At 48.4% G+C, this 12,101-nt stretch overlaps 1 protein-coding gene across 1 annotated transcript in view; it reads left to right on the forward strand.

Moving 5' to 3' along the window:
- Positions 1 to 12,101, forward strand: part of SKAP1 (src kinase associated phosphoprotein 1) — a 227,683-nt gene that overhangs the window by 192,961 nt on the left and 22,621 nt on the right. The window contains exon 10 of the mRNA XM_048830422.2: positions 4,924 to 4,986. Coding sequence (XP_048686379.1) covers positions 4,924 to 4,986 — 63 coding nt within the window. The remainder of the gene's footprint in view (positions 1 to 4,923; positions 4,987 to 12,101) is intronic.

The following is a 12,101-nucleotide window of genomic DNA, read 5'->3' on the forward strand; positions in this document are numbered from 1 at the left end:
TTTTCTTTTTGCGAATACAGACTAACACGGCTGCTACTCTGAAACCTTCTCACCCAGTGGCAGCAAAGGCAAGACACGTGCCGTCGTTTGCCAGGCATTCTTTGACCGCGTGACTTTGGAAGAGAGAGGACATTTAGGTCCCTTCTATGCTACAGCGATAATTGAGGCAGAGGAGGGATTGCAGCCGTCTCTGGGCCCAGTTGCAGCACTGTTCATATGTAATACAAGGGGAACCTATCGATATTCCCCCAAACCTTGGACGGCCCCAGGGTTTTAACCCCGTTACACAACTAAATCCATTCTGCACTGCAGTATTTAACCGGGTTGCAACTGGCTGGATTATAATCGTAGTGTAGACTGAGTTCTTTGCAACAGTGAGGTGGAGAGACGGAGAAGGATCACATTGCAGATGGAATGGCACAGGGAGAGGATGTTTGGGTTGGAGAGAGAAATGATGTGGCCAGCCACGAAAGTGCTAACGCAGAAAACAGAGCTTGGAATGGGACCATCTTCGTGCAATTCCTGCTCTTCCAGGAGCGTGTTTCGCTTGCACATGTTACTTTGCTGTGCAGCGGAAAACACATTTCAGAGGAACAGCCGTGTTAGTCTGTATTCGCAAAAAGAAAAGGAGTACTTGTGGCACCTTAGAGACTAACCAATTTATTTGAGCATGAGCTTTCGTGAGCTACAGCTCACTTCATCAGATGTTTACCGTGGAAACTGCAGCAGACTTTATATACACACAGAGAATATGAAACAATACCTCCTCCCACCCCACTGTCCTGCTGGTAATAGCTTATCTAAAATGATCAACAGGTGGGCCATTTCCAGCACAAATCCAGGTTTTCTCACCCTTCCAGCACAAATCCAGGTTTTCTCACCCTCCAGCACAAATCCAGGATTTCTCACAAAACCTGGATTTGTGCTGGAAATGGCCCACCTGTTGATCATTTTAGATAAGCTATTACCAGCAGGACAGTGGGGTGGGAGGAGGTATTGTTTCATATTCTCTGTGTGTATATAAAGTCTGCTGCAGTTTCCACGGTAAACATAGATTCATAGATTCATAGATATTTAGGCCAGAAGGGACCATTATGATCATCTAGTCTGACCTCCTGCACAATGCAGGCCACAGAATTTCACCCACCACTCCTAAACATCTGATGAAGTGAGCTGTAGCTCACGAAAGCTCATGCTCAAATAAATTGGTTAGTCTCTAAGGTGCCACAAGTACTCCTTTTCTTTTTGGGAAAACACATTGTCTCTCATTAGGGCCACTATTTTCTCATCCACTGTGGAGATTGCAACCGGAGCCCCCGTGCGTTCTGGCTCTCAACACACCTCCCTGTAACTTTCAGATGAGTCCCGTTAGCACTAATTAGAATGAAAACAATCCGTTGAGCTTCTGTAGCAACACTCAGATGAGTCTGGTTTTACAGGAATTAGCCAACTAATCTCCACAGCACCCCTCTGATGTAGGCAGGTAGGATTATCCCCATTACTGATAGGTAAACTGAGGCACAGAGCCTGTGAAGCATGGGTAGCTCTCCAATCAGGAGACCATCTACTTATCGATCAAGATATGTATACAGTCACTGCGTAATCTAAGCCTCTCCTTAGTATTTAAAAATGCAAGTAACAATAGCAATCTTTTTCCCTTTCCAGCCCAGAGGAGAAACAGCTGAATTAGTTTACAGGGCAAGTAACTTCTCGACGGAAAGCTAAATCAAGTGCATTTAGGGCTGAAAGTGGTTGGCCTCATTTCTTGTGGCCAAGAGTTCCGCTGGCTCCAAGAGCTGTAAAATTCCGCCTCCTGCATTCGTGAGCCTCTCCTTTTTAGTCCACTGTCCCAGTGGAATAGCTGCATCATTCTAGGTCATGATTGCAGAGAGGATCTCGCCGTTGCTCAAATGGGTTTACGAAGCAATTTATGGTCTGGATAAATTCTGCCAGGGGGTGGGGGGTGGGGCGCGATGTGGGTAAAAGAGGGGAAGTCAGGCAGGAATTCTGTATGTCCAAGGCTGGGTCAGATCATTTTTTCCACCCACACCATTCTTCCATCTCGCTTCCTATTATCCGAAAAGCCTGGCGTTGTAAGGGTGGGCGCGGACACTTTGGCATTAGTGTCTGCCTCAAGTAAGTGCTTGTATGACCTCCATTGCCTTATTATCGGAGCACCTCACAATCTTCTTTATCGTCCCAACCTCCCCAAGAGGTAGAGAAGCGCTACCATCCCCACGCTAGAGCACCAGGAGGCTGAGTGACTTGCCCAAGGTCACACAGGGAATCTGTGGCAGAACAGCCACTTGAACCCAAGTCTCCCAGATCTTAAGCTAATGCTATAACCATTTGGAAATGCTACCTCTCTATAGCTTAGCTATAGAAGTAGCCAGGGAGCTGTTACAGCCCTTTCCCTAATCGTCATCCTCCTTGGCTGGGGAGAGTTTGTTTCTGCTGATAAGCGTCCTTGTCCTGTACTAGAGGTCATGAGCTCCTCATTGATAGTCATGCTGTTCTGCATATAAGACTGGCCGTAGCCTGGGAGATGACTCCAAAGAAACTGAACTGCCCTGGAAGAATCGGTTTTATTTATTCCCTTTCCCATTCTCATCCCAGGGCCAGATTAAATGCCGTTGTCTGAAAGGATAAAGGAATCTACTTTTGACTGCCTTGATAGTGGGGGTTTTTTTATCATGGTTGCAGATACATTTACATTCTCTTTTACAAATGCAAAGAGCAGGCAAAAGCCACTTTCAATAATTTATTTTAAAATCAATGCTAATGAGGTTATGTCTCGTCAGTGGCCGAGTTTTACAATAAAGTCTGATTTATTTAGAAAAGATCTTTGGTGCCACTTCCCGTCTAATGGGGGAGCCGTTACAGTGACCCTCCAACTTCGGATCCAATTTGTAATTCACAGCGGAGCTCTGACCTGATTTGCATTGATTAGAATCGGGAGGCAGAGACAGCTGGGTCCGGGCCGTGGAGGGTGGGGGAGAGCACTCTGTCTTCCGAAAGTGTCTAAAGGCAGCAGATTATCTACCACCTTGTGATCAAGTTGCATGGTATCAGCAAAAGACCCGTCGCTGACTTGATTAGAAAGGCCCTCCCCACCATGGTTCCTCATGAAACTGGGCTACATACGGCTCTGCCCTGAGATTAGAGCAAAACTTGGTGCCTTTGGGTTCACAGACTGAGCTTCAGTGATGGTACCTCATGCTCCTTCCGGAGACATGGAACAGCACTGGACTCTGGGTTTTGTTTCTAAACTTCATGGTTGCAAAGAGAAACCTGCAAATGTGACCCAAGCCTAACCGATGCAGTGACGTCTTCCTGAGTCTGCAGACAGCCTCTGGCAGAGGGAGCACGCTAGAGCCATCTGGCCCCGCACCCAGATCTCCTGTTCTGGGTAGGTGGGGTGTGGCTAGGATCTTGGATTGCCTTAATCCAGCCCTGATTCCTGTCATTGCCTATGCTTGCCGCCAAACTGAATTCAGCACTGGTTTGGCCAAGTAGTGCATACACGCCTGGTGTGGATGCCGCTACGTTCAGGGACTCTGAACCTGTATTATTGTGCCAGTGTAAGGACCTTGCACCAATCAGCCCCTGGGAGAGTGAATGCCGGTGCTAATGATAAGTTACCCATTTCAGCTAAATCACCAGAACCCAGCTGTAAACCGATTTAAGGGTGTGCCCAAAAGGGGCTTGCACTGACTTAGTCCAAACTGGTTTTAGTTAAACTGGTGCGGCTATTGGGTATAAATAAGCCTTTCTTTCTGTCACACTGAATTAAATCTCCTTTTGTGCTCATGAGTAGCCTAGCGCCCACCGGCCCCCTGCTCTTGGTTTCGTCTTACTCCTGTTGTCTACAGTCCTCTCCCCTAAGGCTCAACCCTTCTCCTACTGAAACCAGTGGCTAAACTCCCATCACCTCAGCATCTTCTACCATCTGCCCTCTATGCCTGGATCATCCTCTCTCTTCTTCACTAGCAGGTGTCCTTTCTCTCTCCTTCTTCAGTTTCCCCCTTAAATCTGCTTCTTTCGAGAAATTGGTTAGTCTCTAAGGTGCCACAAGTACTCCTTTTCTTCTTTCAAGAAGTCATTCCACCTCCTCCATTTCCTGGAAATTATTGTTTGGTCAGTGTCTTGTGTCTCACAGACCATAAACTCTTCAGTGCAGGAAACGTCTCTTCCTATATGATGCTTATAAAGTGCCATGTAAATTTATGGGGCTATCGTAAGTGATTTGTTTTTAACAGTGTTAATAGGAATTCATGGGTTTATGCAACATGCTTTAAAATATTACCTGTCCCAGGAGCAGGGGACTTCCCCTTCCCGTTTTTCAAATGTACGCTCTGAATTTACTGGTTTGAGAATCAGATGTTCTCTCTCAATCCAAATCATCCGATCTATTTTATCTAATCTAATCTCTAATCTAATGTAATCTATTGGTTTCATACTGCTGCTTGGCATTGCTGAAGTATCTCAACTTCTTCCACATAATGGTTCTGTCTCTTCTGAAGGCCGCCACTCAAGGATTAATTCCTTTGGTAACCATTGTGCGTGGAAGTCTTCAGAGTCGCCATTTGTCCATAGGCTTTTCTGTGGGCCATGTCCTTTTTTCAAACCCAGGGCACGGACTGGCATCCACTACTCTCTAAAATGAGAGTGCCAGGCATTCGGAGACCCTGGCGGTTGGCATCATGTAAAGCCTCCAGGGCAGGATTTTCCAAAACGGACGGCATTGGCGTTGTTCTGCACCCAGAGAAGTCAATGGGAGTTTTACCACTGACTTCAGGGGGATCAGAGTTAGGACAATGCTGAGAGCTTTGGAAAAGTCCCACCCCTCATCTAGGGGACAGGGTGAAGGGACCTTCCATAATCCCTCACTAACCAAGTTCTTTCATTTCATTTCCCCTCCAGACGAGGAGCTTGACCCACCCGGTCTGGAGGACAGAGAAGACGTTGGAAGTAAAGGGAAAACAGGTAAGAGACGACCACATCGTTTGGAAGCAACAGGCTCCTTGGGGCTGGGCTGCAGGAAGGACCTTCCTCCAGCTAGTTAGATCAGGAGTCAGTGTACGTCTGACTGTGTGGCTGAGAGCATAGAGGAGTGAAAAGGCCCTGGGAGTGAGGCTGCTGACGGTGCGTGTGGAGGGGAGGAGGCTCTTAGCTGCTCAGAACCCTTTTGAGAACCTTCTCCGTTAGCTTCCTCCCTTTCTGTTCCCGAATCCCCCAGCAACCAGCTGCTTTACCTACGCCCCCCTGCTCCACCAATGGGCTGTGAGGTACCTCCCCCACTATCTCCCCCCTCCACCCCCAAGCCTTCCTTCAGGTCTCGCCATGACCAGCTGTGAGCCGTTAAGGCTGGGTGGGCTCACCATGGGGTTTCCTCTCCTTCCAATCTTCCCTTGGCTGGTTTCCAGCAGCCCAAGACCATCCAGCATCTCTCTACTCTCCTGTGGCCCCCTACCTGCTGTGACAGCACTGAGTCCCTTTCCGAAGGTTGGGCCGAGAGCTCCAGGATCCAGCTAACCTCCAGGCATATCAGCAAAGGGGGAATGCACAGCCCAGTGGGGAAAGGAAAAGGAGATGTCATGATCTGACCCTGAGGAAAGGTTCAGGTTCCTCTGGAAGGATGGAGGCCGCGGTTCTTTACCTTGTTCCTGCTCCTCAATGAGAGCGGAAGTGGCTCCTTGACCCTGAGGGCCAGGGGAGTGGAAAGACCTGGTCTCTACTCTGCCATGCCCCGAGACTGGAAGTTCAGAGGGCAGGGCCAGGGAGGCATGCAATCAGAGCAGCGACCGTGGAACTGCTGGCTGGTCCCAGTTCTGGATGCCCAGGTTTCATTCCAGGCGCATTTGGATATGACTATGGAACTGTTTTTTTGGTGGATGCGAAATTGCACCTCCTCCAGCCCCCTGCTGTTATCCATGCTACAGGTAACTAGTTGATCCTGCGTTCCTAAGGACGGACGCCCTGCTGAAGCCTCCTTCAGTGGCAGGGAACCTTGCCAATGGCCTCTCCCACACTGCTATCTGCAGCAAAACGAGGCATATCTCAAGTGAGGACGCTCCATCCATCAGCCGTGCCTGACTTAGAATCCAGCAGCTCGTTTCATGTCTGCAAAGATCTAGGTTGTAAATGCACGTACCGTTGCTCTGTCTTCCCTTGCTCTGTTTTCAGCAGGTGATCGGGACCAGGGAGCACTCAGAGAGGGAGCCAGGCTTGTAAAGTTCAGGCCGCAAACGGGATTGGGGAGAGGGGGAGAGAGACGCACCGAAAAAACCATCGGAAAGAGCGGAAAGTGAGTCACCGCCAGCAAAGCCGAGAGGAAAACGGAGCAGGGTGGGTCTGTGTACTGGAATGCTGGAGGCACCAGAAACCCAACCCCAAACCATCGCTGCAGAACAAGCTGCCTCCCCGGCATGTGCCTGGAATCCAGCGTCCCCACCCCTGCTTTTTCCTTAAGAACCCCTCGGGTGGGAGCTGAGCGGAAGGTCTGTTTCCTGCCCAGTTCCCCCTAGTCCCACCTGCTTCTCTTCCCATCGGGCGTCCGCCCCACCCACAGGAAAGAAGCCCTTGTGTGCGAGCAGCCTTGGGCGGTGCAGCTGTGAGCTTCCTGCAGCCCCAGTTCCCTTTTCACAGCTCCGTTCAGGAAATCGTGGCCACCTGGCAAAAATCTGGTTTGAGACCCGCCTCCTTGGGCTCTTTCCTCCCCCCCTTTCCATGGGGCTCATGTCCCAGAAATTAAAGGGGGAGGTTTAACCACATGAGCAGGGGAGATTCAGCCAGGTTTAAAGCTTTATTCACCTCTCTGCACACACACGAAAACCTTGGCCGTTAAAGTCTGACTAGCTCAGATCTGGGTGGCTGTCACTTCACGATGCACTCTGTGTGCACGAGAGGAAAAGGTGACCGCACGGCCTGTACAACGCCTTGTGTCTGCTGGCTTAGTGCACGTGAAGATGTCTCCGTCTAGCGACCTGACTGGGAGACTACAGTGGACCTGACTGGGAGACTACTTGCACAGTGGCGTTCCCCTTTTAGCTCAAGTGGTAGAGCCCTGGTGGTTTTGGTGCTGAAGGTCTCAGTCCTGAAAATCTGTATCGGCCTGTCTGTGCATGGCCATGCTGGTTTACTTACCTGTCCACCAACTGTCCTAGGCCTTCGGGTGTTGGGCACCAGTAGGGTTGGTGAGGAATTTTTGGCCAGAAGACTTGTTTTCATTGGAATCAATTGAAACAAAACTTTTCGTGGCAGGGACCTGTTTGAACAACAATTTTGTCAGGAAGGTTTCTTCCAATCCAGGGTGGAATTTCTGGTCAAAACAGAAGAGCCGGGACAGAAGCCTTGGGGTTTCCATATCCCGAACGAGTGCCCTCACCACCAGGCTATTGGCCGTTCTGGGATTCCTCGCTTGCTCTCTTTCCATGACAGATTTCCAAAGCTCTCTGTTTCCTCCCAATGGGGAATGAGAACAGATTTTGAAACTGCAACATTTTCCACAGAATGGAATTCTTGTTTCCTAGCCAGCCCCGGTTACAAGAAGCCGGATGGGGTTTTTAGCTCAGACCTGGCTGAACCAGATCTGCCTGCGATGGTTTCTCCCCAGCATTGCTGTGAAGCCACAAGTTAAGCACAAGGTCCAGCCGTAAGTCCTTTTATCTCCTGGAGGGTCATTCCCTGAGCGGGAAAGCCCTTGAGATGGGCCATCGCTGCTGCAGGGTCACTGGCTCACTCAGCCAAATGAGTTTGAGTTCCAGGTGCTTGTGAAGATCAGAGGGAATGAGAATTCTTCTGAATGTCACGTTTCTGTGGTGCTGTTTTCCCACCTTCATGCCCCACCAGCGTGATGAGTTATTAGGCCACTGGAGCATATGGCAGCTACAGCAGGTACGAGCGCCCCAAAGCTTTGAAAACAGACGCTGTCCCGTTATTTATAAACCATGCTTTGGTCATGACACAAAGCTGCACCTTCATCTGTGTAGGATCAAATGCAGCTGACTAAAGAGAGAAGGCAGAGGGGAAACAGACGGAAGGAATATTGGAGGGGCATGTTTGTAAAATATAAACAAATCAACCTAAGCAAGTAAATTAAAATAAAATAAACTAGTTCCATTTCCCCACTGAACTTCCTAATTCTCCCCTCAGAACTGGCTCCTAGGAGGATGTTGGAATGTATAATCAACAGAAGCAGGCCCTAATCCTAAAGCGGCAGTGGCGTGTAGTGGGTAGAGCACTAGAGTGGGACTCGGGAAGCTTGGGTTTATTTCTGGCTCTTCCAGTGGCCTTGGGCGAGCCACTTCCTTTCTCTGTGCCTCGGTTTCCCCACACCTCCTATCGTATCTATTTAGATTGTAATGTCCTTGGGGCAAGGACTCTGTCTCACTATGTGGTTGTACAGCCCCTAGCACAATTGGGCCCTGACCTCAATCTCTGAGTGCTCCGGGAATACAAATAATATATCTTCCTTGGATCAATTCGGTCTTTGGCTGCCCACACGCAGCTCCCACAAAGTGGCACTTCTCTTTCCTGACTAACCCCTACTGAAGGGCTTAGGCTCAGTCTAAGCACCATTGTTCAGGGAGCTGCTGTCCTGGGCTACGGTGAAAAGGTGTGCCGTTGAGGTCCTTGGAACAGGTACAGGCTGGGTTCAGTCAGCTAAGATCCTTGCTGCTGAGTGGCTTCCATTTTTCTCTTTCTATTTTGGGTTCCCTTTTCAGTTATTAATGTACTTGGAGACTAAGGGCTTGTCTACACAGAGATACTAAGGAAAGTTAATCCGAATTAACTAAAGGTGTGATTTTAAAGTGGATTAGTGAAACCGCATTAAACCCCTGTGTGAGCGGTCACTCAGAATTAAAGTGGCCTTAAGTTGGTTTAGCTCCCTAAAGCTGGGGACTTGAGAGGTGCCAGAAGGAGTAATGCACCCAAGTCCCATTGAAAATCAAGTCCCTTAGGGCACCTAACTGCCGTCGGTTTGGAGGTTTAAAGGCCGTATTTTCCACGGTTGGCTCATTTTGGCCTCGGATTTTGTCGGCCCAGCTTGCAATGCCTTGAGCCTGAGGGAATGGAGTTGCGAGTGCTCTGAAAAATAGGCCCCAGGCATCTCAAGGGGGGACCCCAAATAAGAGGTCATCCTTGAAAATTTTGGCCCATACCACTACAGCCTTGCCAGCCATTCAGATGCCCTACTCGTATTCATTAGTATCTTCCTCATGGAGCTAATTGTTCATTGTTATAACTATTTTAGTTATTAGCATGGTCATGATTGCTTTAGGACCTGTCTTTTTTCATGCTGAATAATATTTTAGACTCATCCCTGGGCAGGATTTCAAGGGACAGGTTTGTGGCATTGCTGGAAGCACTTGTCTCTGTGCTTTAGTCCTGTATTTTTTTTTTTTTTGTTCTTCAGTCCAAACGGAATAAAAGACTAATTAGGTGGAGTGAAGTCCTTGAAATGAAAGCTGAGAGGATGGGGGTTGCAATGGGCATTTTTCTTAATTATATCAAATGGTCAAAATGCCAGATGAGCATTTGGCTAATGTAAAACTTATTGTTTCTCATTTCCGAGAGCCACAAGGACACTGTGAAGCCAGCCTCTCCCAGCAAATCAAACTGAGAGCTGCAGTCTCATCTTGACAGGATACTCATTTTCTTCTCTTAGCAACTGGTTGCTTTTAAAGCCTGTGGTCTGAGCTAGAATTCGCTAAGGGGGAGGTAGGATAGCCGCATCTGCAAGGCATTTTACCAGGACAGCCAAATTCCACCACTCGACAGTCACCCATAATCTCTGGCTCCTCCCACGATCCACAGCTCCGCCCTCTCCTGGAGTAGCAGGATGTTTCTGCTCAGATGAAAATAACAAAAGAAAAACCCCTGTTGCTATTTAGACTGCTATTGTTACGCTTCAGAGTCAACAGGCCACCCCTGAAATGAACAGGGGCAGCTTGCACGCCTCCCTTGACTGTTGTTTCAAGCCATGCAGATGTGGGAAGGAAAACATGGCAGTAGCCCCGTTTGGATGGTTTTCTTAATGACCATTGAATCTATAAATATAGAGCCAGATTCTGATTCCCACTTATGTTGATGTGAATCAGCAGCAGCAGCTGCACTGAAGTAACCAATAAGCAAATACAAAATCTAGGCTTGGTTTGTTTGTTTGTTTATAATGGAAAACTAATTTCTGTAGAGACAGATGGGCCCATCTAGGTGCTGGTATGGCATATGACCGAGTGTAGGCTCAGCCTCACCCCCGAGGGCAGTGGCAGCTGGGCTTAGTAATGAATACAGGATACAGGAATGTGAGATTTGACAGACTGGATCAGATCCGAGGCCCATCTAGCCCAGTATCCTGTCTCCGATTGTAATCAGTACCAGCTGCTTCAGAGGAAGGTGTAAGAACCCTGCAGTAGCAGATGTGGGATAATCTGCCCTCCACATCAGGTCTCATGCTGATCTCTAATAGAGATTGGTGTCAGCCCTGAGACATGAAGGTTAATATCCCTTCCAAAAAATGTGTTGAACTTACTTCTATCTCCGATTAGTCTTTCTATCCATATAAATGTCCATTCCCTTTCTGAATCTTGCCACAAGTACTCCTGTGCTTTTTCCCCAGCCTCTGTTTGTCAGAAGCTGGGAATGGATGACTGGATGGATCATTTGATGATTACCTGGCCTCATTGGCCTCAGTTGGAAGACAGGATACTGGGCTAGATGGACCTTTGGTCTGAGCCAGTATGGCCGTACTTATGATCTAAGCTCTTGGCCTCAACAACTTCCAGTGGCAATGAGTTGTGCAGTTGAATCAGACGTTGTGTGAAAAAATATTTGCTCTTGTGAGGTTTAAATTCTCCAACCTTTTAATTTCATCCAGTGCCCCCTTTTTTTCTCGGGTTATGAGACCAGGGGAACAGATGTTACCAATCTAGGCAGCCTTGGCTAGTGAGGAGAGCACTGGACCTGGAACTCAGGAGAATTGGCTTCCACTCCAGCCTCTGCCACTGGCCTGCTGGGTAGCCTTGGTCAAGTCATTTCACCTCTGTGCCTGATTCCCCAGCTGTAAAATGAGGATGATGATGATGATGCGCTTTGTGATCCTCTCATCCAGATCCACTCTAAGGTAAACAATCCCAACCTTTTCCATCTCTCTTCAGATGAGAGGTTTTCCAGGCCCTTGATCATGATTGTTTCCCTTTTCTAAACCCCCTGTAGGACAGCAATAGCCACAGTATCTGGAAGAGGCTGCATCACTGCTATATTTTAAGTTTTTGGCCGTGGTGGTGTAGCCCTGTTGGTCCCAGTAGATGAGAGAGACAAGGCAGGTGAGGTCATGTCTTTTTTGTTGGTGGAAGGTACAAAACTTTTGAGCTTCTCAGAGCTCTTCAGGTCAGGACTCAGAGCTGAAGAAGAGCTCTGGGAAGCTTGCGAGCTTGTCACTTCCGCCCATAGACGTTGGTCCAATAAAAGAGATTCCCTCACCCGCCTACTTTATATAAAGCCATTATACTCTCTTCTACCTACTCTATACAAAGGCATTACAGAATCCTCCCCCCTTCTATTCCTTATGCAACCTAACATCTGAGCTTTTTGCTGCTGTTTTTTAAACCACAGCTGCGCATTGCTCAGAGGTCTTCATTGAGCTGTTTATAACGATGCCCAGGTCCCTTTCCAGAGTGGATTCAGTTAATTTAGATTCCTCTAAGGAGTCAGAGTAGTTCCACGGGGCATTATTTGGCACTTACTGACATTGCGTTGCCATTGCCATCCTGTTGCCCGTTACCCTCGTTTGGTTAGGGCTCTCTGAAGTTCCCCGCGGCCCTCTCTGGTCCTGATTAACCTAAATAACATTTCACCATCTGCAAATCTTGCTGCCTCGCGGCTTACCCCCCTTTCCAGATCATTAATAAATACAGCGCACTTGCGGTTTTTCCAAAGCCCTTATTATCCAAACCCTGTTCTTGGGCCCCGTGCCGTTACTCCTGCCCTTTCGATCGCGTGTCCCGCACGCTATTCAGACAATGGGGCATACACTGTGTATTAAACAACGCGGGACCTTGCACAGAACAGCTTAGCCACGTCGTGCTTCAGTTTCTTTA

This window comes from Caretta caretta, chromosome 27 (genome assembly GCF_965140235.1).
Source record: "Caretta caretta isolate rCarCar2 chromosome 27, rCarCar1.hap1, whole genome shotgun sequence".
In the NCBI taxonomy this organism is placed as follows: domain Eukaryota; kingdom Metazoa; phylum Chordata; order Testudines; family Cheloniidae; genus Caretta; species Caretta caretta.